General features: G+C 37.6%; 1 protein-coding gene across 1 annotated transcript; it reads left to right on the forward strand.

The window, feature by feature from the left end:
• Positions 1-184: 184 nt before the first annotated feature.
• LOC146328373 (SR-related and CTD-associated factor 4-like) lies at positions 185-26,602 on the forward strand. Its single transcript, XM_084717381.1, has 18 exons — positions 185-493; positions 1,802-1,885; positions 3,446-3,490; positions 3,611-3,772; positions 3,876-3,993; positions 4,158-4,303; positions 4,397-4,543; positions 4,647-4,720; positions 6,339-6,435; positions 6,612-6,695; positions 6,816-6,901; positions 7,068-7,255; positions 9,390-9,490; positions 9,587-9,700; positions 9,801-9,957; positions 10,059-10,153; positions 25,722-25,860; positions 26,106-26,602. Exons 1-18 carry the CDS (start codon positions 464-466, stop codon positions 26,561-26,563), a joined length of 2,325 nt encoding a protein of 774 aa, XP_084573507.1. The 5' UTR covers positions 185-463; the 3' UTR covers positions 26,564-26,602.
• The last annotated feature ends 1,313 nt before the right edge of the window (positions 26,603-27,915 follow it).

A 27,915-nucleotide genomic window follows, 5' to 3' on the forward strand; every position in this document is an offset into this window, starting at 1 on the left:
TAATCAACCATTAAAATGTAATATACATAGGTTATGTAATATATCATTGTACAGTTCAATTTAAAAACAGTGGTTAGACCGAAACGTGGATTTAGGGTTGGTCTAGGTAACTGAAAAGGGTAAAGTATGAGTGAAGTCGGTCAAGTTATGAGTTTCTAAATGGGATGTGATCGGTTATTGAGGACCAAATGGACTTTTTCAAATGAAATAAAAGTATCTGCCATTTTCCGGGAACAGTGAAGGCAGCAATACCCCGTGACATCAGACGCAGATGGACACGCACGGGGTGGAACCGCCAAGCTAGCAACATAGCAGAGCTGTGGCTAGCAACGTGACCGCACCAGAATCAAAATAGAGCCTTTTTTAACGTCGCTGGTTGTATTGTTAGCTATTTAACTACACGTGGTTATGATTGGGTAGAGGAGAAAAGTTCGTCAATCGGGTTTCAATATAAGAAATCATCATGGAAGCAGTGAACGCGTTCAACATGGAGGTAAAGTTTGCTGTGTTTTATTATCACTAAGAGGAAGCCAGAAGGCTAATGCTAACGCCAACAAATGTGATTTGTTTTGGGTTAATGTTTGATAAATTGTTTTATAGCTGAGCTAATAATAGTTTTATACAACTTGAAAAGTTGAATTTCTTCATTTTTGGGGTAAACGTTTGTTCCGTGTAATGTGGGAGCTGAAAAAGATAACACGTCTTGATTGGATTTGTTAGCCACTAGCTTAGTTCCAGTTCTACGTTTGAAACGTTGCGTTGCGTTTATCTTAAAGGCCTGTGACTTCAGTGTTTAGTCTAGCTAATTGTTAACCTGTGCCACTGGGATCACGATAAACAGTAACTAGAAATGTACATAGAAGAACAATAGCTTTTGCAATTTTATAGCCCACTAGTAAACGCTAGCTAGCGTTAAATATTATCTTTGAGTGACCAGGTAACGTTAGCATTGCCACCCACTGATGTCTTTCTGAGGAAGCTCAATGTAACTCAACAAATTTAGTCCATCTTAAAACACAACATTTCGTTAAACCATCTTTTTTTTTTTATTGTTGCCACAAGATGACACTGGACAGTCGTCTCGCATTGTGTTTGTGTCTGTATTGGTGGGAATTGTTGAGTAGTATTTTAGTTAGTTGCTTAGTCCGTATGCTATTTTGAGAACTTAGTATGATGCTTTCAAAGACAAACCCTACATATGAAAAAAAATATTGAAGTTGCTTTAAACCTATATTTGACCAGACTACTGGTCACTGGGAAATCAACACCAGTGACCATTCATATATTTCTTTCTGGTTGAAGTTGAGCGCCTAATATGTTTGAGATTGAGGCCACAGTAGTGGTCAGAATTGGCTTACATATCTGTAAATGTGTGTCAGTGAGCCCGAGGTAATTAACAAACATGCTCTGAGTTATTCACATTGACAAAAACCCTCTCTACTTTAACACAATTGCCTAAATATGGTTATAGAGTATCAGCAACTGTCAAGTTATAGTGTCTGCACAGAAAATATGTTTAAATTCCAGTAAAACAATGGGAATTGTATATGCAGATTTATGACAAAACAACACATGCAATGCATTAACATTTGAAAAAATCTTGTTTAGGCCATCTATATCTTTAATTATACTCAGATTGTTTGCTGTTTCTGATTATTTTTTCCTTTATTTATCTACCAATAGGAAACTGCTGTATGTTGCTTTGGTCTAGTGGTGTGTTGTCTACTTTCTATATAAAGCAATGCATGTTTTCCACTGTGTTTAAAATGAACTTATGTCATTTTTTCTGAATACCCATTAGTTGTTCTCCATGATTGACATGAAGCCGCCAATATCCCGTGCTAAGATGATGTCTGTAACAAAATCAGCCATCAAAGCTATTAAGGTAAAGTGAATTCTGTGTAAATTTTATTGTCATTATGAGGAATGGCCAGTGCAAGTGTGGATCTGCTGAACTGCTTGATTTAGTTTTCTTTTAGTATGTTTTAGAAGAAACATGGTCATTAAACCCAAAGCTTTGTGGCTTGTGATTTGACATAGGCCATAATCAATGGAATAATGAGAATATTCCTCATTTGCTGTAGATTGAGAATCATTTCCTGAAGGAGTCCTCCAAGTTTAAATTCTGATTTTCTGTCAGTTCTTGTAATTTGGATTGCTGGATGTAAAAGTTTATACTTTTTACTTGGATGTTAATTATAGTGTAAAACTAGGGCTGTAAAATATGGTAAAAAAAAAAAAACAAAAAACAAAAACACAATCATAGTACAATTATTTTGACAGATATTGTAGTATGAGTTATGATTAGTGGTATTAATCATTATTGCAGACAAACAGATCACATCACAAAATCCCAGCTACCAAACCACACAAACCTGAATAATTCAAATGCTCTTTTCTTTTTTAAAGTTCATCAGCATTTTGCTTAATCACTTTTATTAAGTGTTCTAAAGTTGTTGTTTTTTTTATCACTTTGAGATGTGTTAGTCTGTTTAAAGCCGTCTAAACAGCAAGTGTCTCAGACATATTTTTTTACTCGAGCGTCTAAGACTGCAATAAATGTTTTTGTTGAAAAACTAAGAATCGTGTAGCAGACTTGTGATTTCAATTTTTAGTGAGGAAAAAAATGTGATTCACATTTAATCGAGAATCGTGCAGCCCTAGTTGGTACCAAGCAAACTTGTTTTCTTCCATCTGTTGATCAAGATTTATAGGCCAGGGCATCTTTGCAGCACTATAGTACTTCATATACATCACGTACATCATTCACTTTTTTCTGTGCTAAAAAAATTACAACTTCTACGATTTTAATGTTGCACTTGTCCATTCTCCAATTTGAATTATATTTCAGTTAATTGTGCAGCTCTATGACACACCATAGTTGGACATAAAAGAATTTTGGGAGATGGGTATATTATCAATATTTGGGTGAAAAAACATGTTTGGATGTGCTGATCATAACAGTGGAGATATAACCCTTGGAGAATTCTGTGCTAGTAGTTTTCTTAGACGTTTTGGTATTATCCTTCCATTTTTAAAATATGTCTCGACATTTATTTTAACTGTCAAATAGTGTCTGAAGTGGGTTAGTAAATTATGTAAAAATTCAAATTTGGAATAAGCCTTTTAATATTTTGCCAACGTGAGCCTTTTTTTGCAATCTTATCTTTCCAAAGGCATCAGTAACCTGAACATAACTGGTTAAGTGTATGTGCATTCTTAAACATTTTGTAGAACTTGGAATTTTAATGTCCGATAAAAATCTGATATCTAATTTAAAGTTTACAAAGACAGAAGCTTTCATTTGATGCTTGCCAATGTGAACTTTATTTGAATGATTACAGAATCATATAGTAGTGAGAATATTGTCATCATAATTTTTCATTGCATGGTTTAAGTAGTATCTATTATGTTGTGACTAATGTTAGTTTTTTTCTGTTATTAGCTTTACAAACATGTTGTCCAGATTGTTGAAAAGTTCATCAAGAAGGTATGTACTGTGGAGTCTCTTACTGTACATTATATCAAACATTTGAGTTAAAGAGCACTTTACAAAAGCAATTTGTCATGACACAATAGCAATGAAATGTCTTCTCTTATTTATTTTCAGTGCAAGCCAGAGTTAAAAGTCCCCGGTTTGTATGTAGTCGACTCCATTGTACGACAGTCACGGCATCAGTTTGGTGTTGACAAGGATGTATTTGGGCCAAGATTCTTAAAGAACTTCACAGATACCTTTCAAAACCTTTACTCCTGCCCAGAGGATGATAAGGTGCTTTATGTTTGTGCTTTTGATATATTTTTTTTTTTATAATTACAATGACTGATGATAAGAAATATCTCAATGGTGGGAATGCTTTTTTTTTCCTTTTCAGAGCAAAATTGTTAGAGTGCTGAACTTGTGGCAGAAGAACGGTGTGTTCGACATGGACATCATTCAGCCTCTGATGGATATGGCAAATGGGGCCATTGTACCTGTGCCTGCAATGGAAGGTAGAGAAATTAATATGCGTCTCTTAGGGAGAAGCTTGAATTTTTGTGACAGTGCAGTTGAGTGAGAGAAAAAGGATAATGAGATTGTAATTTGTCTACTGTGTGATTAACTGCATGCAAAGATAACATACAAAGGTGTAAATCTTTTTCTTGTATCTGAACAGTTGTTCCCACTGAGCCCCAACCAGAGCCACAGCCTCCTATCACTAGTGCCTCAGTTGTGCCTGCTGTACCTGCTGTGCCCCAGCTACCCACTCCTGATGCCTTAGCTGCTGTGGCACAGTTGTTTCAGTCCCCCCATGGTCAGGAGGTAAGTGGAAAGTTGGTTTAAGCGCTCCAGCGGTTCTGGTTCATGGCAAGAGATGTTTAAATTCTGAGTGACTCCTCCGTCTCCCTTCTCTAGCTGCAGAGGATGCTCCAGAACTTCCAGCAGGCAGATAAAACTTTGGCAGCCACCTTTGCCAACAGTGTACCAAACACTCCCCAGATGCCTGCGGCCCAGCTCAATCCGTACAGTGCACACACAGAGAAGAAAAGCTCTTTAGCTGAGGTAATAGGGCAGCTCAATGTCACATTACCTGTTGTGATAATATAAGAGTTACATTTCTCATTTACTTCACTGTGTAATATGCTGTGTACATTTATTTCCTCAGAAACTGCTTGACAGATTTGACTATGATGATGAACCTGAGGATACAACAGCCAAAGACGGCATGGCCCAGCCCCAGTGAGTTTAATGGATTTTATATATGTTAATACATTTGTGTATGTTTTATATGCAAGTGCAGGGAAAACGGCAGCGCATATTTTTAAGGCTGAGACTTCAAAGCATGTTGCATATATACTGCGGGTATTTCACCTTTAACAGCTGAAAGACAATAACCTTTTTTGTAATTTGTGCAGCTAATATGTATTCTCTGTTTCATTTCAAGATTATTTTTGGGGCTTTTTGCCTTTATTTTGATAGGGACAGCTGAAGCTACGACAGGAAAGGGGGTAGAGCAGGCATGTCAAACTGGTCCACAAGGGGGCCGGTGTGGCTGCAGGTTTTCTTTCCAACCAAGTAACAGCACACCAGACTTGACTCATTTAATCAACTGATCTCGGTCTTCAGACAGCTGATTGGTGAAACTGTATGCTCTTGGTTGGTTGGCACAAAAACCTGCAGCCACACCGGCCCCCTTGTGGACCAGTTTGACATGCCTGGGGTAGAGAGAGGGGGAATGACAGGCAGCAAATGGGTCACAGGCGAGAATCGAACCAGCGACTGGTGCAGAGGACCAACAGCCTCAGCACATGGGGCGAATGCTCCACCAACTGAGCTATGGGAGCATCCCTGTTTCATTTCCATTTGATGGCTTTCCAGTGCAAGTTTTTGCACTTAACAGCACTTGATGCTGTATTTTGTGCATACAATCACCATAACAACAACATATAATATAGCCATGATAATGAACAGGTTTGACTAGTGTTGAGCAGCAATCTTGGACTTTGATGTCAGGGTTGGTGAGGTTCCCTCAACTCAACTTTCTCAACTTGGGAATATGGAAATTCCGTCTGTCTAGTTCAAATGGAACACACACTGAGTAACAGATTCACTGATGTACTCAGTCAGCTGTTGGAGGGTAAAATCTACTATTACATCTTATACTGGCTCCAATATGGCCAGATTTTAGCTCACTGAAAGAGAATGTGATCAGTAGATGGAGAAATAGCAGTGTCCAGCAGGCCAGAGGAAGAATGTGTACTTTGATGATTGGGTGAACTGTCCCTTTAAGCTTCATATGTGCCAGATATTTTCGACATCACAGCTACTTTTGAAGCCGAAGTAGGAGACATCTTGTGTCTTGTAGTTAACAAATGAACACTATCGGCTTATTCATACATTCTGTATTTTTCAATGAGATAGAAGGAATAGATGTATTTCAAAGAACTTTTAACTTGGTAACTGGACTATTTTGTGCAAAGACACATTGTCATTCCAAGGAGAGTATTTTTAATATGTGGTAAAACATGTCATGGGGATGGTTGCAAGGACGAAATAGCAAAAAGGAACCAGTGTCTTGATTTGTCACAGGATTAGAAGCACAGGTGAAACTGTTGATTACTTGGTTTTATGAACATGTCAGCATGCACAAATACCATGGTAGTGAAACTGGAATCCCAAAATGAGTGCAGACCTTTTGAATGTTTATTGCTACATCTGTGCTTCTCTTGCTTTGATGCATCACAATATCTGCTGCGAAAAAGGCTCGCAATTATAATTGTTCCGGTGGCATTTTTTTAAATGAATTTTCTTGTTTGTAGTACCCAGACTGACGATCGGATCATTTTTGTCATGACAGAGCCATTCCCGAGAATGTGTTTCACCAGTTTCCTGGTCAGATGCCCAACACAGAGAATGTTCATCCACACATGATGGGACAGACTGGTGGTATAGAGGTATTCACTTGTAACTGAATTATACAACTCAATTAAATGTCAAAAATATCAACTCTCTAGTACAAAATGATAAAGTCCACAATTTATTGGAAGGAAAATAAGTTGCTCTTTTCACATTGTACTGTGGTGTCCAGTTTTTAACTGTTTTCTTTGGTTGTGTCTTTGTCATTCTTCAGCATGGTGGAATAATGAGTCATGGTGAACATCATATGACAGCAGATAGATATGGTTCCATAAATGAGGCCTATTCACAATCGCGGGTAAATCTTCAAGCCCAATTTAGTTTAACCTGCACGAATGTTTCTGCTGTCAGAAAAAGGCTTTAAACTTAGTTTGTTTTAAAATAAAAATAAAACAAACTTGTCATCATTGTCTAATAGGGAAATTCAAGAGAAGACTCAACTATGAGGCGTGAAGGCAGGCACAGAGGCTATGGCAGGAGATCAAGATCCAGATCTAATTCCAGGTAAGAGGCTGTGCTCAGCAAAGATGACTGTGTAGTGCTTTGGATTTCAGTTACATTTTAGTTGCCATGGAGTCCCAGAACCCGGTGTTCATGTTGTCATTTCTGACTCGGCTAACTTTCCTCTTAGGGACTGCACTATTTGGTGACACTATGTTTTGTGTTTCAGATCTCCCAGGAGACGAAGATCAAGGTCTTCGTCCCGCTCAAGGCGGTCTAGGCATCGGCGCTCTCGTTCACGCTCCAGAGAATGGCGTCGGAGATCTCGCTCTCGTTCTCAGGACAGAAGTGAAAGAGAGAGGGACAGAGAACGCAGACAGAAAGGTCTTCCCAGCATAAAGAGCCAGTCTCTCAGTGGTACGTGCTACAACAGAAACAAACCTGTAAATGTTGTTTTTGATACTTAGCCTGTCTCAATTGTGAGCAAGTCAGGCGCGTTTTTCACTTGCACATCTCATGCAACAGAAATCGCTCTCATTATATTCCATGCACCAGTTTGCACCAGCTCCATGTGTCTTGCGTCACAGCTGTATCTTGCATGCCTAAACCTGATCTGAAGCATTTATTTAGAGTTCAAGTCTTTTTTTCAATATCTATGCCCATAAATGCAATGTTGATGACCAGTAAAAAGGCATTGAATAAAGAAATTTATCTGCATTTTGTAATCTTGGCAGAGCAGAGTGTGCCCCAAAGCCAGACAGCAGCTCACTTTGCTCTGGTTTTGAATCCCATTGACTTTCCTTAAATTTACCAACAGCTGGGAAGCAAGAAACAGAACTTCTTGAACTTTTTCTGCAGTGTTTATTCATGGACAGACAGTACATTTGCTGCCACTAGACAACTTCACTGCTAAACTTGAATCCCTCTGCTCTGATCACCAACACTTGTCTGCCCTAAGCACTGCCACAAGCACTCTCTTTATTACCTTTCTGTCCTCTGCTCAACCACATTTACCATGCACACACACACTGCTGTGCTTATGCCACAATCTGTGGTATAATGGTTTGATAAGCACAACCTGCATTTTGAAGTGGTTTATTTAATAGATTTTATTAAAGCATGATGAATCTGCATAACTGTTTAACTGTTTATGTTTATTTGTTATTGTACAACTGTACTTGTTGTCATTGGTTTGGTTTAACTCAGACTTGCCCTGGTAGAATTACAGAAACACAGTTCTTTAAATGTGTATATGTTCTGAGTAAATGTCCACTCAGTTAGAATGACAGCTTCTTTTTCGAGCATTACACTGACTTGTAAATCTGCCAGAGTATTTATAAAGGGGAAGTTGACTGCATGCCTTAACGGTCTTCTAAGGTGTATTCTTCAGTGTCAGATCTAATACAACTTTTGGTCTGTAATGCAGTCACACTAGTGTTATAACATTGTTTTCTGTTTGAGTATATTCTTTAATAGTCACTGCAAAATGATACGTAACAAGAGATTCAGATAAAACTTTTTGTAGTCTGAAATTATACTGCAACAACCAAAAATGAAAGTTCTTGAGAGAAGCTCTGCTCTCAGACTAAGTCTTTGTGAATCATGCGTCAGTCATGTGACAGTCATCTGAACATTGCTACCCGTGCATACCAAACAGGGAGATACTATAGGCATAAGAAAAGACAATGGTCTAGCATGAACACACAATTTGTATCTGGATATCTGATCAAGATATGGAAAAGAAATGCTTATGGGTATTGTATACACACGCAGGACTTACTGTGACCAGAATGTGATCATATCCACATCTCGAGGTCCTTGGTGGTTTGCAGTGTGATCAGGTCTTAGTTGGGTGTAAATGGAATTATAATGTACAATATTTAGCAGGATAACATGCTGTATGTGGTGTAATTACCTTGAAACAAAGAAAGGCAGGAGAGGGCTCTTTGTTTTCTAAAATGTAGAAGGAGTGTGAAACATTTTCCAGGGATGACATGCTGCGCTGATATTTTGAAGCGTAATGTTCACTGTGCTCCTGCAGAAGTGTTGTCTGTCTTAGTTTTTATAGCTACCTTCTACAGTTGATCAGCCTTAGTTTTTATTTAAGGTAGTAACAACATTTCCATTCTCTTTGAATTTGGTTTGAAAATCTCTATCTGTTGTGTTGTCTTGTTGTGATCATTAGTGATTGCCTCATTGTTTTTATTTTGTTCTACACACAATTTAATTTTGATAAGTAAAATACTGGGCAGTTGGTTGCCAACAGAGGCAACCAGATTTGTCATGCATTCTCCTTTCCCAGCAAACTAGGTAACATTACCAAGACTTCCTAGGCAACCAGTTTGGTCGACTATTTCATTCTTCCTGGTTGTCCTGGGGATCTGAGTAACCATTAGCAATAAATCCCAAGTCAGCTCTGTCAGTAACAACACATACCAGTGCAAAAAACAAAAGAACTGAATCAAGCTTTCACATTTAAATGGATAGTGAAGTTAAACAACTTAACTCTCCTCCATCCTCCGAACAGCTGCTAATCTCATTTTGCTTTTAGTTTGCAGCACTACACTTTGGGTTGGGCAACTAGACAAGAAAACTCAGCAGTCTGACGTGATGTCCCTTTTGGAAGAGTTTGGCCAGATTGAGTCCATCAATGTAAGTCTGGACAATTTACATCAAATTTTCTTGTAATGCTCCACAATCTTAAGATAATGTTAACAAGTATTTCACTTTTTCTTTCTCTCTGTCCAGATGATTCCTCCGAGGGGTTGTGCTTATATTGTTATGGTTCACAGACAAGACGCCTACACAGCCTTGAACAAACTCAGTAGGGGGTCATACAAAGTCAATCAGAAACCTGTTAAGGTACATAAAATCTCACGGATTGTTTTATATGCCTTCTGTATAATTTGATGTAGTGTTGATTGTTAACTTGGTGGTTATAGCTAATGTCACTCTTGCCTAGATTGCTTGGGCTTTGAACAAAGGTATAAAAACTGCACACAAAAAGTTCTGGGATGTGGAGCGAGGAGTTACCTACATCCCCTGGAGCAAAGTCAAAGTTGAGGAGTTGGAGAGCTATCGGGAAGGGGGTATACTGGACGCAGAGACACTAAATCCAGGTAAACACTGAGCAATTCCGTTAGCTTGACCAAGATTTACCTACTGCAGGCTATTAGAAACAGTTTCCTTATTTTGTCAATGTGTCTCATATTGTGTACAGAGTGGAATAACGCTAAGGACATCAATAAGCTGGCAGCTGTGAATGGCACGTTGGAAAGTGTACCAGCAGATGGAGCCGTCACTGCTCATATTCAGGTAATGATAATACAGTCTTTAAACACCTTCTTTTTAATATTACACATTCTTTTTCTATCTTGGTTTAATGGCCTTGGTGTTGAAGGCTTACTTCGCAATCTTTCTTGTGGAGGATGTACAGAAAATAAACTACTGTTGCATATGAGTAGTGGAGCTTATCTGAATCACCCTACCGCCTTCGCTTCAAAAATCAAGTCACTGCAAGTTTAAATGTAAAGAAATTACCTAGATGAATGACTAAATCTCCTAAATAAAAAAAAATATTGTGATAAGTCTGTGCAGTACAGTGTTAGAAATACTTTATCTAAAGATTGTTGCATTCATTGAGAAATACTCTGCACATGGTGTACTCGGCACCTTTCTAAGGCCTACTTGGCTTTAGAAAGCTTTTATCATGACCTGTACCATGGGTCAGGGAAAATACATTGTCATAACAGGCTGAATAGTGTTTATTACAATTGTGTACTAGGACAACTAAAACCTAGTTGCCATAGTAACATTATTGATGCTTCTGCTACTGTATGTCATTGGTGAAATTCACTGGTGGTGAAATTGTAATTGCAAACAAAGATACCTACCATTTCAGCCAAAATAGAGATTTTATAAAAGATAATTTTCCATTTCATCCATGGTATAAATGTGATGACATGGTCCAGTCAAAGAACACAAATTACCTTTTCCTTTTAAGACTACATATTTCTAACTACAAGTCTGCATTTTAACTTGGCCTTAGGTTTAATCAGTTTTGATTCTGTCACATACTGACTTAGTACAGATTACATCCACGTTTTTTTCTGTTAGTGATTTATGTTGTCTGATTTACACTAGGTTAACATGAATTAGGCTCTTGATCTTGAGGCCAGCGGTGACATCACATGCAAATTTAGCTGTTGGTCAGTGTTTGGGTTTATGTGTGAATGTTTGTGAGCTCCGTGTGTCAGCACCACACAGCTGAGGTGTAACTGTGGATGACAAATGTGTCAAGTGGGACATACACCTGTGAGATATCTCTCAAAAAGCCACACTATGGCACACAAATTGTTTTTGTGGAGGTTCATTATTTGTGGCTGAAATATCAGGGTACTTGATAGGTAGGTTATGATACACTAGTGCAGTGTCCATTCAAAACTCGCCTGGTCAAAATGGGCCGATTGCCTTCAAGAACCGCTCATTTGAACAATACTCACACTCAACACATTGCTCCTTGGGTCCTGTGCAATACACCTACCATGATGTAGTTACGTCCTCTACCAAAAGTAAGCCCTTTTTAAACATAGATCCAGTATTGCTGCAACGAGGGCTTGCCTTTAAGCTGGCATTGTGTAATTACACTGAACCAAGCAGCATCCAGCATAAAGCCCCCCATGTGTCAAGCTGAAATTGTGGCATCAAAATAGGCAGGATATAACAAAGCAGCACAACCGTTAACAACTGATCCTGCTTGTCTACTCTTTTCTAATCACACATAGAGTGTATAACCTCACAGAATTATAACTATTATTTTTTATGTATTCCTAGTAGGGCTGCACGATTTGGTAAAAAAGTCACATTGCAATCATTTGGACTGAAATTGTTTTGCAATTTGCAGTTCCATTAGTGGAAACAGTCAGTTTTGCATTACAATTTTCATGCTCGCAGAAAACAAAACGATTAAAATCGTGATGATCTGATATTTATTGAGGTCTGTACTAAACAAACATGTTTTCTGTCATCTTGAGAACAACATTTTTAGGCCAGGAAATCTATCTATACAGCACTATTGTACCCCATAATAATGCTGTTTTCTCACATTTTTTTTCTTTTTTTTTTCAAAAATTGTGATCTGGTTCTGCAATTTGAATTGGATTAGATTTTTGTTTGCAATTTATTCCACATGCATGTTGTGATTTTATTGCATTTGCATTTTATTGTGCAGCCCTAGTTCCTGGATAAACAGACCCTTGTTTTGTCTGCAACGTTTAAGTTAAAGTGATCGCCTTGCGTGATGATCTGTTGGAGGATTTTTCCCTGCTTTACTCTGTGTGTCTGCTTTGTGCACACAGCTCTGTGTCAGTGCTGTAAAAAGTGTCTGCTCGTCTCCCTCTCTCTTTGCTTAGAACAGCTGATAAATATGTGGAATAAGTTCATAATTAAAGAATACCGTCACAAACAGCAGCGAAAGTGTAATATAGCAGCGTCCTCACCCGCCGTGCTGGCTTACCCTTTTACATAGACGTCAGTCCAGCTCTGGCGGCTCAGAGGCAGAACAAAACAGACAGCGCACCAGAATAAAGGTGCTATATTCCTGCCTTGAATAGGCTGTGGCTTTACAGTATACATGTCATTTGAATGCAAAAGCTATGCAAACATTTTGTGGCCTCAGTGAAGTCAAAGCCCCATTCATAATGAACATTTAAAAATGTCAGCCTTCAAATCTCAGACTCAAAATTTTCTGAGTTTATGAGCACTCAGTTCTTGTAATTGTATTAAGTTGGTGTTGAGCACTGAGCTCAATGCTTGATGTGAAAGTTTCTTAAAGAGGTCAGACAAACCTTCTCAGTCAAGGTATGTGCAACTGATGTGGAGTGTTGAATGCTGAATTAAACTGGTTTATTAAAAGAGATTTTCATGTTTCTGTTGTAAATGAATGAACTATTTGCCTTCTAAGAGGGGTTGTCAACATGTCACTCAGTGTTTTTCTTTGTATCATAAGGGTTGTTTCAGTCACCAGATAAGCAGAAAGATCTAGTCTGATTATTTTTTATCCACTTTATCACAATTCAGATAAGCTCCTCTGCTGATAGGCCTTAAATTGAGCAATGCTTATTCATCCATCTCTCCTTTTTCTTTGCAAAATATTTGCATCTTCACTCAGTTGTACTGTGCAGTATGACTTCTTCAAATAAAGTGTGGGAATTACAAAAGACACTTCTGTTGTATGTGTAGAGGGAACAATTTCTGATATCCTTTTTCTGTTCGCAGTAGCGAAGCTCTATTACGAATATCTGGGTTATCAGTAATTGTTTAAGTGTTACATGTAATTACAAAGAAAATTCCTAATCATTCGCCAGTGCTTGAAAGGCATCTAAAAAATAATATTATACATACATACATCACCTTGTGTTTTGGTTGCAACCGGTGTGACACGAAACTCCTGAATAAACAGACTCATTGATTTTAAGCTTATAAAAACTCAAAGTAGCAAAATCCTTGTGAAAAATAGTATTTTTACAGTTAAGGTGATTATCCAATGTTAATGAAAATCATGCTGAACTAGAAATCCGGTCAGCGAGCATAGATCTCTGTCAAGACCAATACTGCACTCTTTATGAATTTCAAAATGATTTTGCTTTATTTAGGGTATTACTGGATGCTCATATGTTACAACTGAAATCATGAAACCACTGTCCAGGAGTGCTCAAAACCAACTGCTTTCTGTATGAAGTGTGAGCAGCTGAACATCTGTAGGCTGCCACAGGATGACTGTTTTTTGCAATGTGGATTGTGATATTGAGTCAGTGGTTTTGAAAAAAACAGGATGTTTGGCTTTTATTCTGCGAGGGCCAAATGCTCTGTCTTGCAATGTCAACAAAAGTGAAAATAGGCTAACTCCTGTTTCCGCCCCATGATTTTGATGTGCTGCAAAATTTAGGTTCTTGCTTGACCCATGATACGCGCCAGTAAATTTTCTGTAGTCCTGGTGACAAACCAACAACAAGATAGACAAACAGGCACCACCCAGGTAAACAAACAGCAAGGTAACAAATGGTAAAGAAACTAGCTTCAATAAATCATGATCCAGCTGGACTGTCTGCAACATACCATACTTAGCAGGCCTGCTAAACTGCACACCGCACTCTGAAGAAAGGTTGCTGACAAGTTTTGAGGTCGAGCGTATCTGACCGTTGGCTGCTGGTGCAACTTAAAGGCCCGAATGGGAGGAAGAGTGTCCAAGTGGGAGACAAGGTAAGCCGACAAGTAACATTAGCAACTTATTCAAAATGTTGCGATAGACCCGCCGGACAGGAGTTAAATCAAAACAAGGCCTGAGTCATTGTCTGTGTACTACAGTACATACAGCTGGTTTTAATTTGTTTTCTGTGCTTTCTTTGATAATGGACCTGGAGCTTGAGTGCGTGCTATTGATCAAAATTACTGCAGAAAAATTCACAATGGTTAAGAGCAGCCCATCCAGGTACTTAGCTCCTGCATCATGCCCCGCCCCTTTTTAGGTGAAAAGAGCCACTCTGATTTAACTAACTGCCAATACAAATTCTGAGGTCTTTGCCAGTTCAAACACATAAGAAAACTATATTGCTGTTCAGCTAGTCGGAGGCCAAATCCTTTGGACAGTTAGGTAAGCAATTATGCTATGTCTATATAGTATACATAAAGAAAATTAAAGATATAGGGGTCCTTACAGTCTACCTCCATCAAAGTGGACAAGGCTGACATGAAAGTACGTAATTGTATCTTAAGGTAATGTATTTCCGACATCTGTTACTTCTGATAATGTTCAGACTCTTTATTTTGCTGTTTCGGTACTGCTGAACCAAACCATTCTAAATGCGGGTGTTTGATGGGAGTGCCATATTTTTCACAGGAAAATATTAAGTTACACCATCACTGGGACACTTTTCTGATTCACTTAGAGCTGCAGACACAACTGGCATCCGTGTTGTTTACTCCGGACATCATTAACTGACATGATGAAGAGCTAGTCATAGGCGCGCACTGACTGACTGGCTGCTTTTACAGCTCGTTTTCACCCAAAGGGGTCAAAGTTGTGGGACATGATGTATGGCTGCTGTCATCCATCCTTAACAATAACTACTCAAGTCACTCATCTGGCATAGTCTCAACATCAGCTATTCTCAGGTATTCCTTTTCAAGCTCGCCTTATTCCTAAAATCCTGTTTTTGTTCATTTACTTTTGAATGAACTATTTTTTTTTGTTACCATTGATTTGGTAGGCTACGACTATTTCTCTGTCACACCGCAAAATATATTGGCTCTAGTTCAGCTTTGTTAACAATTTAGAAGAAAAGAATTATAATAGCCAAACTACAATTAACCCTGAGACCCTGATGAAGATGTAGAATGCTTCAATATTTTTTCACATGGTTGTCAACATAACTCAAGTAGGACTTCCTTGATTTTACCTGCGTCACTAAAGAGCACCTGTCAGACAAGCCATCTGAGCCATGCAGCGCTTCCTTCTTCCATTATGTGCATTAACCTTTTGTGATACTTAAATGCATTTAACTTATTTCTGTTGGAGTTTACTTTAATTCACTTTTATTAAAGAAATAGGTCTACTGTTATTTTAAATGTAGTTCTCTTTAAACCTAAGACAACAGAACACAAACCAAACCCTTTGTGGCACTTCCATGGAAAGGAGTTGCCAACTTAAAACTAGAATGAAAAGTACAAGCTGACTCTTGAAATAATTGAGATTAGATGTATTTTTTGTGATGAGTAAAACTAAATGTTAATGGACAAGTAGATATGTGTGGGCTCATATAAATATAATACACTAATAATAATAATAATAATAATAATAATAATAATAATAATAATAATAATTCATTATACTTATATAGTGCTTTTCAGGATACTCAAAGGTGCTTTAGTCTAAATAAGATGTGTTGCATATGGGGCTAAACTTGGCCTAGACGCTGTGAAAAATCTTATCGCTGTACTATTCTTAGCAAGATGCAAATTAGTGGCAGTTGTTGAGCACAGATAACTTCATTGTTTGACACTTCCCCAAACCTTGTCTCATTTGTGCCTCATTGAGCAGTCAAAGGGACTTGGGCATGAACACTTGTACTGTGTTGTCTTCTTTGAATGTGTGAAGTTCCACAGGTGAAGGGAAAAGGAAATTTTGCCCCAAATGTCTGCAAAAAAAAAAACATGCACCAGGACACTGCACAGAGTGCCCTCACATGTACCCACGCAACCATTTTATTATGAGCACTTTATACTAAAGGATATATCGTGGGGGAAAAAATGAAAATTCATCTCGACAAATCACTTGCTTGTTGCTGGTTTTTTAAGACAATTTGAAAAAAATTGAGTTGTTGACTGTAAATGAAGGCCACATCTGGCCAGCCATTCGAATATGACTGGATATCATCAGAGCATCTTCAGAAAATCTCACTTCAGAAGGATGGGATCATTTCAATCTCCTTGATGTTTGCAGCTTTTTTTTTATTGGATGTGATGGGTCTGCAAAGAAGGGCCATATTTTCTGTCCAGTTATAGTTATGAGAGTTAGAAAAACATAAAAAATGAAATGTGCATTTGAAAACGACTGGTAGTAAAGTCTTGTTGTGTTAAGCCTCCCCGTTTTTCTAAATTTGCCAGAGTTTGTGCATTATTGGAATTTACAGATTTATTTCTGTCCAATCAGCACAAAAAGGTCTGTGGCAGGCATCTTTCATACCTGCATAATTGTATGATTTTTAATGGGAATGCACCTGATTGAATTCTTTGGATCCAAGACGTGATTTTCAAAAGTTCCCCTCAAGCAAACTCTCCTCTCCTGCAAACTTGTCACCCATTGGTGAATTTATTATTTTGGATTGATATGATGTCCACATTAATTGTGTAGGTCTGAAGAGTTTTTTTCTTTGGAAATCTACCTGCACAAATCACAGACAAACTTGTATGCAGGATTACTTGACCACATGTTTGGACACTTGAGAGTTAAGCAAACAAAGGCAAACCCTTTTGCTTTCTGTTATTTTGCTTCCTATAACATTATCCTGCCCAATTCAATTGTTGATTGAAAGCAGCTAATGCTAGCTTTGTTTGGCCCGGAGACACCGTCTGCTCAGCTTGCATTGTATGACTTGCGTCAAAACAACCATACTGTTGTTTTCTTTATGTGTATCTGTGGAATCGCACACAGACTACACTCATGCACACGTGTCAGGGCACACCACTGTCCTTTCCAACATCACTGCATGTTGACTCTCCAGAAAAGCTGCAGTTTCACCAATTTTGCTCCCTGGATCAGCACATCCAAGCTACTGTACCTTGACTGGCTCTTCTGTATTTATGGCATGTTTGGTTTGTGGTATGGGCATCAAATGATGCATGACAACTAATGTGATGTGCCCAGTATGTGTCGTGTTAAAAGAAGGAGTTTCACTGTCAGCCACCTGCTCATGTGGCAGCGAGGAGGAGAGAGGTGGTGAACAGGGTAAAATGTCAAGAAAGCGGCACATGACTAAGCAGTGCCAAGAAACTGCACTTGAACATGCAGTTGAATTGATCAGTTCAGGCAAAGTCTGCTCATTCCAGTGGGCTTGACAGGGCTTGTGCCACTTTTTTAACCTCCTGCAGTGTACCCACAGTAGATTAAAAAGAAAAAAACAAGACAAACAGCAGCTCTGCCATATTTCATTTTCATCTCAATTCATCAGGATGCTCCATTTACATGTTAAAAAATTAAATTTCTTCTCAGAAGTATTCCCCTGGACCCCCTACAGTGGTTCTGTTTCTGAATTGTCAACCTGAGTTTCTATGAGCTACATAACTTTGTATATTGCCGAGTCTAATGACAGATGCCAAACATCACTCAGGCTCTAATGCTCCTGTAATGTTGGGTTCTGATGTCAAAGCCCATTTGTATAATCTCAGTGGAAAGTCAGAAAGTCTAAAACAATTTCTTACAGGTGCTTGTTACATTACTTTAAGAAATATGACCCAGGATGTTTTGTGCCAATGGGTTTATGTTTATGAGGTTTATGGATACACAAATGGACAACATTACAAGATATTTCCAGTACAGTTGTTGGCCATTGCTTCTTCGGGTAACCAGGTATGTTGAAGTATACAACAAAAAAAATATAATGGCAGCTCTTGGAATGAACAACAATTAAACAACAATTTATCTGCAGACAATGCAAAGATGACTTGTGTGCAGTTAACACAGGGAGCACACTTACAGTGTCAACGTGTGTTTAAATGTGGATATAGAGATTCTGGAGAAAGATATTTGATTGTTGACTCATTCACTGGTCATCAAGTACTGATGCTGTGGTTTTGCAGAATTTCTTCCTCAATATTGAAATATCCTCCCATTTGTTTTAAAACAATTTTGGCCTTGTTAGTAGTAAAAAGGAAAAAAATATGAAGAAAAGTTTGTATACATAAATCTGAAGTAACCAAAAGGTAATAGTCAGCAACAAATTAATAAATCAAAAAATATTGCTAACAAATGTAATTATAGTGCAAGATAATGGGAATAAAAACTTCTAAAATGCAGCAGTTTGTAAAAAAAAAAAAAAAAAAAAAAAAAAAAAAAACATTCTGTAACTATAAAGTAGTCAATTTCTCATTTGGACATTGTCACATTTTCTTTTGTAGTTTTATTTGTAAAAAGAAATCGTCATTTGAAGTTTTACTAAATTTTAATTAGCTTATGCTCAAACAAACTCTTCTAAACCATTGTAATTACACATTAGGTTCTTCTGGATGGGAGATTTTCACAAAGGTTTTTCTTGTTTAACATCCTAAAACCTGCACGTGGGATAGAAACAGTGTTTGTGACTGCGAGTGAGAGGAGAAATAAGGAGAATGAGGGATTTAGAACACGATTGTGCTGTGTTGTAAAACCTTGTGCTGCTCTGCTTATCCATGATTTGTAAACCCTTTTGTGCATGAAACAGTTTCACCATCTATTGTAGACATCACAGGTCTGACCTCTTAACCCTCTGGAGCATTCTGTCATACATAGCGTCATACAATAGGTTCAGGTAGTAGTCATTAACATTGATTGTGATGTAAAATCTGCGCAGTCTTCTCTTTTCAGTCGTTTTTAAGTGAGGTGACATTTCAAGGAAAGAGGGGAATTCTTCAGTTACATCAAGTAGTGCGACAGTGGTCTAAATCCATGTGTGGAGAACATCAGTCTCACACGAGGCCTCACAAAGGTGAGTGTTCTAGAAATGATCTTTGGATTCCCACTCATGGATGATATTGTGGACTGGTTGAAAGGTAACGACAGGTTCATTCATAATAAAATGGACTTTTGATTTTTTCCATGACATTTGTTTTTCACTCATGAATTATCAAAGATATATGGCCAGTTTATTGTAGAATTGCCTCATCTTTTCAAGTCTTAGAAATAGCAGGTATAAACAAAGAAAAAAGGAAATACTATAGATGAGTGTGATAGCTGTCAGGGACACGAGTCTTCAGTGCACAGCTGTCTGGCTCATGAGGTTTCTTAAGTAGCATTAACTTGCAAAAAAAAAAAAAAGCAAAATATATCATGAAAACCCATTCATTTTCTTAAGTAGTATCTGACTATTTGTCAAACAGCATGAAAGGTCATCAAAATGACAGCTTCTTTTATGATCTGTCAGTATGTTCCCTCTTAATTCCTGCAGGTAGTGAACTTGTACTCGATAATATATATGTTATCACCTAATCATTTGGAGTAATTTTGTGGAATAATTAGTTATGTTAAACCTGAATTCTGTAGTCTGGCTGTAGTCTTTTATTAAAAAAAAATATTAATTGTAATTTTAAAGCTGCTGTAGCCAACTTTAGAAAAATGAGAATGATAAAAAGGAAATGCACCCCTTCCCTCATACTTCCTCATTTTAGATAAGGTTCAGGCTTGTGTAATTGATAAACTTGAAAACACTATGTGTAGGATTAAAAATGTCTAATTTTCGTGCCCTCAATGGCAGTATGTAAATTTACATAGTGGCAGACAGAAATGCACACCACTGCTCAGCACAGATTGGACATAGACAAAGACAGGCTAATTCTAAAAATAAAAACCAGATGATTGCACATCACTACATTGTGGTGTGAGATTAACAGTTAAATAACTTGCCCCTCTTAAGTCATGCTGCTTTTTTGCTCTGTGCTCCAATATCAGTTGAGCAAATTTAGCACCACAGTCAATCTTCTCCTTTTCCTTTAAAAGTGACTTGGGGTCTCATCTTAAGTTAGCTAATGTTAGCTAATTGCTAGGTAATTATTGATGTAAATTAGCTTGCTAGCATTTTGCTACACTAGCTAACAAACTTAAGATGTGAAATTTTACAAGTTGCTGTTACAAGGTCCCCTTGCAACTTCTTTTCATCCTCTTGAAAGTTTGGTTTTCTTTTGACCATAGACAAGCACATAGTATATCTATATACAGGACACGGGAAAAGAGAAAGTTGACTGATTACCAAGCTTGCTGAATTGTCATTGGAGCACATAGCAAAAGGGGGCGGGGCTTCGTAAGGTACAATTGGTGAACTCCTTTATTTGCAACACCCAACCATGTTGCTTCAAGCTACTTCTTGTTGTATTTTCAAAAGTACAAAAATTGCTAGCAATTCTGAATTCAGTGCAGGAGTGTCTTTACCTGCAGATCTTCTGTTGGCCACTAAATGGTGTTTCCAGTAAACAAGACTGTTGAAGTAAACTGAAAATCTTCAAATTTGCTCTTGAAACATAGTAAGTAAGTGTAGTTTTTGTCTGTCCCTACTTCCTATGTTGGTGGAAAAGGGCTAGATATGTAAAATGTTTGCGTTTGTACACCTCTGGTCCAGACGCCCAGCAGGGGTTTCCAAAGTTTTAGAGCTGTCGCGAAGCCTTCCTGATTGTAAGGGGTGCAAGAACACCTTAAAAAAAAAGAAGACAAAAAACTGGGCCTTTATTTTAGCATATGCATTCATTTCTGTGAACAAAACTCAGTAAAATTGTTATTTTTGAAGCTTAGATTATTATTTAAGGGACCAGTGTGTAGAATTCAGTGGCATCTAGTGGTGAGCTTGCATATTGCAGCCAACTTACCTCACCCTCTCTTTACAAGTGTGTAGGAGAAACAACAGTAGCTGCATGACTCACAAAATATGTGAAAGTCGCTCTCGAGAGCCAGTGTTTGATTTCCTTGTTCTTGGTTACAGTAGAAACATGACATGAAGAATATTTCACAGATTTTTTTTCTTTTTCTTTTTTTTTTTTTAGAGATATTTTATTTTTAAAGTTACAAAAACACCACCGTTTTTATTTTCAGCTGATCATACAATGTATAAAAAGTGAAAACATACTTAAGAGTGTTGCATTTCATTTCTGCCTTATTCTGCCAATAAATCCCCCTAAATCTTACACACTGGTTCTTTGAGATGTAAACTAGAAAAAAGTGAAAAAAAAAAATAGTAGAAAAGTATATTTGTGAAGTATAAAAAGTTACTAAATGTTACTTGTTCCTTTTACGTAAACTTTATGCAAGAAAAATGTTTGGGAACCACAGATTTATTATATCCTCTTTAAAATTAGTATGATGGCATAAATGAGTGTAGAAAAGTGTGTGTGTGTGTGTGTGTGTGTGTGTGTGTGTACATATAATATCAGTGAAGGATGCCAACCTAGTCCTAGTTTTGTGTATTTATTTTTATCTGTTAAATAATTTGAATATAAACTTAAGTAAAAGTTGAGTTGAGTTAAGTAAATTTAATTTATGGTTGTTTTAATTTTCAGGGTAGAATATCAGTTTGATATGTGTACACGCATGTATGACAGGCAGAAAACAGTCCTGATTGGATGTCAAAATTCAAGTGTTATATTTCAGAATAGGTTCTTATTAGGGGTGTCACGATTCCTTAAATCCATGATTCAATTTGACTTTCAGTTTTATGGTGTAGTCTCTAATTGGATTTTTTGATTTAAACTTCTCTTTGTTTGCGCTGATGGCTATGCCATTCTTAGACTGTCAAGTTTTGATTTGTAAAGATAAACAGATTGTTGGATTTATTCCCTGACAACTGTCTTTTACATTCTAAATTCTTCTTTAAAAACCCTGTATGGTATCAATTGTAATATAACAGTTGTTCAGATAAGCTGTGTCATCTTTGAAGTTTCTTTTCTATGGAAACATGTTGGATGTCGCAAGGACACGGGGGACGAGAGAAAAAAATACTGGGAGAATCGCTGAGTCACTGATTGACATTGTGACACCCCTACTTATTATAGATCCTTGGACGGTGTCAGTCACCAACATTTGATTTATTAAAATATGTAAGATGAAGATTGATATCAGCCAGACAGTACAAAAACACTTCTAAATGTAGCTTACAGTAATTTTAATGTGTATAGTCATTTCTGAATGTTGAGCGTTTGATATGTGACTCATCTGTGCAGAGGTAGCTTCTATCATCTCATCAGACGACATGTGATCAAGATGAGCTGGAACAGAAGTGGGTGTTTTCCTTCTCAGGAGACATTTGTTTGACTTGCAGACATGAGACAAGTCTGTTGTAGCTGCCTGTTTTTGAACACATGAATCGGGATGTATTTTCGTGTGCCGTTATGCACAGGGATCACCTTGCAGGATCTGGTAGGCTGTGAGTTTTACCTTGATGTGATCATTGACTCTGTGACCAAGAGTTATTGTGCATTCATGGAGAGAAATGTAATTTGTGTTAATGATAGATTTATGGTTATAGATTGAATGCATGACACATGATTTCTGTCTGGGGAAATCGAATTGTAATGAGCAATTTGAGTTAAATTAATGCATCAAAGGTCTTACATAAATGTTTAAATTGTACGTGTCTCACTAATTATACTTCTTAGTAAATTGAATTAACAGAGTGCAGTCATGCAGTAACAGGTCAAGTATATATGCATGATGAATATGGTTCTTACTTTTCATATTATAGGTTCTGTATTTCGACTATTACAATAGAACTTGATTCAGTTGACATTTGAAATTATTTGATATAATTTGTCAGTGATTTCATTACTGACTTTATACATGCTTAGCAACTGATATCACTACAGAATAATCTTTATTAACCAAACAACAAACAGTAGTAATGATATAAATGAAGATTAAGGCAAGTACTGTCAGTTAAAACAGTATAAATAGAAAAATAGAGAATGGACAATAAAATGAGAAAATAAAAATATAAAAACAGTAGAAACAATATGTGCAAGTGTGACTGTTATTTAAATAGACAACGAAGCTGTACAGTTTTATTGGAGTGCAAAATGTTTGACATATAATGTGCAAGTTCACAGTATGGGAGGATATTGCAATGTGCAAAATAAAATCAGGTGACAGAAATGAACATTAATGTAACATGTAAGGGGACGGGAGATTATTGTAAAAGTTCTTCTAAAAACCTACTTCTGAGTGTTAGTTGCTTTTTAACTGTGGCTTTTTAATATTCATTAATAGTTAATTATAATTTAAAAAGTAACTATTACACAATTACATAGTGTAATGCATACTTAAGTATGAGAACAATTAGAGACCTGGGGAAAAAATCTAAACCCTATATAAGTACAAGTACCCAAAGAATGACTCAATTACAGTAGTTTGAGTATTTGTAATTCCACCTCTGACAACAATTATAATCATTTCAGCAGGGAGGCCTCAAAGGACAATGACTACATATATTAAATGCTTTATCAAGACTTTTAGTTAGTCGCATTCAAGTCATTATTTTCAAGCTGTACAGTATGGAGTTCTATAGATGTATGAAAGGAAGTAACTGGAAATGCCTGTGCAGCCTTGTAAAGTGTTTGTGTGCGACAGTTCACTAAAGCCAGGGCTTTAGTCTGTCATTAGTTTGTTGGTCAGCCGGACATCTCAGAAAATGTAAACACATTTCTGTTCAAGTTAGTGGCAGTTCAGTGGCAGTCTGTCTTAAATTATTTGTGTGTGTGTGTGTGTGTGTGTGTGTGTGTGTGTGTGTGTGTGTGTGTGTGTGTGTGTGTGTGTGTGTGTGTGTGTGTTTGTTTTTCTTTCCTAGTCAAAGGGTATGTGAACATTTGACATTTAAACACTTGGTTCGGGCCTCCAGCTTTACTTTGACCTGAAAGCAAAACCAGAGTGTTTGCTGTAACTCTGTCAAATCCTAGAGGTTTGTTTGTAGGGACAAGACATTTAACTAAGATTTTAGTTGTTTGCAGGTATTATAGGTTGGTGATTTGCACTCACGGGATACTTTTTATGTTTAATCATTTACAGATCAATGGTATTTAAGGGCAACAGTGAACTGTTATATAAACTATGCATACATGCTTTAGAAGTATCTATATCCTAGACCATCTTGTCTTCCACAAAGAAATACTAATTTTATGCAGCATAATTTAAGAATGAACCTAGGGTGACCACATGAGAATGGATGAAAATCAGGACAGGGGAGTTGGGGACGGGTGTGTCATGTCAGAAGGATTAAAATGTATAAAATAATTCAGAATAGCATCAGACTGTAACTCTGATTATTTGATATTAATATTATGAAGATGATTCTGAGTATGACATCCTGGCTGTGCTTACAAGGAACACACAATTGACAGGTGTGTTACAGTCACTTTAAACGTAATTTCAGCAGCTAAGATTGTCATTACGTTGTAGGAGTCTCCAACAACATTTTCCAAAATATTTTTCTCATACATTCCTCTTGCAGTGGCAGCTTATCTCCATCATCTGCTTTAAAACAGGTTGATTATGATTGCCTAATCATTGCAAGAGTCAAGTGAAAACACATTACTGATACTCTCACAAAAAGAAATAAAACATTTTTAATAAGCAAAAGCAGGAATTACAGCCTTCATAAGTGAGTTGATTAGAATGTTTTCCCAGATGTTTTTCATATTATCTTTCACTATAGGCCTGTTGGTTAATTTTCAGGATGAAAAGGACAGGAATCAAGTTTCGGGAGAGCTGCTTGTTGTGTCCTTGCTTGTTGGGATTGACCTGAATTTTTCAGAACATCTGCACACCCTACATGGACTGCCTTCATAGTAAATTATTTATTTACAATGTCATGGGCGCCGAGTAAGCAAACGTACTTGGCAAGTAAAGGTGTCTCTAATTCTGACTGGGCAAACACTTTTCATTTGTAATTAAGGGCAGATGCAGTTAGTGATACATAATCACCTTATCATTGTGTATTTTGGCAAAGTAGTGTGGGATCGAGTCCATCCATGTTGGAGGTAAACATCCATATAGAAATGTATGTTTGTCGTTAAACTCGACTGAGCTGAATTTCAGCACATTTGCTCCATGTTTAATTTCCACATTGTGTTTAAAGGTATTAGCCAGAAGTAATTGTCATGTTCTACTGTTACTTCACCACAGATTGTTGCAGTTTATTTTAACCGAATAAAAGCATTTACCAAACAAAGCTTGCAGTTGCTGTTCTTGCAAGAGTGTATTTTCCTCTGTTTTTTTGATCTGTGGACTTCCTCTACCGCACAGTTGTGTTCTCTCTTACAATACTTAACATCATGTGTGCAATTTTTTTTTAGTTTGGTTTAATTTGACAGTATGATGATGTAGAATAATATTGTGTTCTGAGGATTCTACGGAAAATTCTCCAGGGGGAGAAACAGAAGAAATACTGTACGCAGCTACTCATGAGGAGATTCTATTCTCAACAGAAGTGACAAAGATGAATTAAATTCAAATGGGATGGAGTCAAGAAACAGCTTCATGCTGTGGAATCCAGCAGCTGATAATAGTTTCTTCTTTCAGTTCACTGCTTCATGAAGACTTTCTTGCTTGTTTTGATTCAGTCTTAATAGCGATGCCGTTGTGTTTTTTTCTGTCTTACAGGTGGCGCCGGTTGAACAGGCAGCACCCATTGGAAGTCCACTTGCCTTTCCTGGCCCCATCATGCTGTCCCCTACATCCATGCCTCCAGCAGGAGCTCCTTTCATTCCCCCAGAGTTTGACCCTAATAAGCTGGCACCAGGTAAGAGAGAGGTAAAACAGTAAGCTATCAGAACCATGGATAATGCTCTGATGGTCAAAGTGTTCACATGATCAAATAGAAACTAAACATTGGTCATTTAACATCAGCATACAAATGAAAATGAGAAATTAATCATTTAATTGAGTGGTTTTATAGGTAGTATAGTAGTATAGTATAGTACTTCTGCTCTGTGGTCCTACTGCTGATCAATAATCAAAAAATTTTTATCATGTCCTCCTTTTCAGCAGGAGGTGTAAAAGCTCCAGAGGAGCCCACCAAGGATCTTAATGCAGACAAAGTTTCACCCTCAGATGGATGCACCGACAACCAGCTGGGGTCTCCTTCAGCAACCGGGATGCCCCTGCCTGGCTCAGGAGTCATGCCGGGTCCCATGCCGGGTCCCAGACCGGGTATGCCTCCACCTCTGCAGCCTCCTCCTGGCATGCCGAATCCTCATCTACCTCCGTTCCTCCCACCGCCAAACATGCCGCACATGCACCCGCAAATGATGCCCGGCCCCGGAGGACCCATGTTTCCACCAGACAGGTTCAGAATGCCGCCCATGCCCTTCCCTCCTCGTGGCCCCCCTTTCCATCGACATCCTTCAATGGGACCAGAGGGCATGGACAACAGAGACGGGAGGCATTTCCGAAACGGGAGGCCCGGGTTCGGGTTCCCACCCATCCACAGGGGGAGGTGGTAGATGTCGGCTGAATGATGGACCTGAGGGGAGAGGATGCTGAACCACTGTGATCAACACTAATACACATGAGGACATTGGGTTCAGCAAGAACTGCTTGGAATAAGTGGAGGGGTGCAGAAACTTGTGTTGAGACTTTATTTTATACCACGAGAGGCTTTTCCTAATGTCGAACACTGAAGAACAAGACACGGTGTTCTGAATGTGATCTGTGTTCCTTCACATTCACCAGAGAAGAGACTCTTTGCTTGTGCTTGTGCTTGTAGCTGTTTGCTATCTTTTTGTATATTTGAAGTTGTGTAGTTTATGCTTACGTCTGTAATCCTGGTAGTTGGAGGCAAAACCAAGGCAAAGTCTGTATTTTTGAGCTGAGTTTTTGTGTATGAAAGAAGACTGTACAAATCTATGATTCATACCTTTTTGGGTATTTTGTTTTTAGTAAAATGCCTTTGTACCACTCAGATGTTTAATTCTTCACCAGAGAGGACGGATTTCATTTGAAGCAGAGGAGGGTTTCATGTCCTGCCAGTAGAGGGTAGAGTAAACTCTGTTACCACGGCTAACCTCTGTTGTATATTAAGGTCACACGTCGTAGGATCATGTGCTGTGAATATTAAAAAGAAGTACAACCATTTCATCAGGTGGTTTTATTTGTGCTGATCAAACTGACATCTTAAAACTGTTTCTCAGAAAACTGAGCTGAGTTGATACACTACTTGACATTTGAGGTTACTATCAGTTTAAAACATCAATTACTTGGCAAACAGTCACTTTCTGTGGAACATATAGCTATACAGAAATAGTTATCTTCAGGCCTACCTACAAGGGCCCAGCCAGTATTGATTATTTTGGGCCGATGGTGATAAGAAAGTAAATAAATTCTTTGGTCAGATAAACAGAAAAAGAAAATGTGTCAAAAAGTGAAAAGAATTGTGATATCAATATATTAGCCAATATTGCAATGATCCCACAAATGTGGTTATTAGGATATTTTGCATCTTAACAATAAATTTTATTGTCCAAAAATGACATCAAGTAAACAGTAAAATTAGCTTCTATTTTCAGTAATTATAAAAACAATAAATAAAAAGCCCATATAGAAAAAGAAATCGATATTAAAAAAAAGGATGAAATCTACATAAAATGCTGTCTATAAAACAAACAAATCCAATACATAAAAATAATCTGTTGTATGTTCTGTCAAAAAAAAAAAAAAAGTTGCTCATGATTTCATGGGTTTTAGTTATGGAATCTAGATAATGATATGGGCTCTTGTATATTTTTAGATTGTTTGTTAGGGGTCCGAACAGAATTAAGTCTGTCACCTTTCTTATCACATTTAATTACAATTTACA

Source organism: Lutjanus erythropterus, chromosome 4 (assembly GCF_056507025.1).
Source record: "Lutjanus erythropterus isolate fLutEry1 chromosome 4, fLutEry1.hap2, whole genome shotgun sequence".
Lineage (NCBI taxonomy): Eukaryota > Metazoa > Chordata > Actinopteri > Lutjaniformes > Lutjanidae > Lutjanus > Lutjanus erythropterus.

Bases quoted from the DNA above. Each gene is read 5' to 3' on its own strand.
- LOC146328373 (XM_084717381.1), top strand. From the start codon at position 464: ATGGAAGCAGTGAACGCGTTCAACATGGAG. The intron at 9,958-10,058 runs GTAAACACTGAG...TATTGTGTACAG, and splicing joins CGCAGAGACACTAAATCCAG to AGTGGAATAACGCTAAGGAC. The intron at 10,154-25,721 runs GTAATGATAATA...TCTGTCTTACAG, and splicing joins CCGTCACTGCTCATATTCAG to GTGGCGCCGGTTGAACAGGC.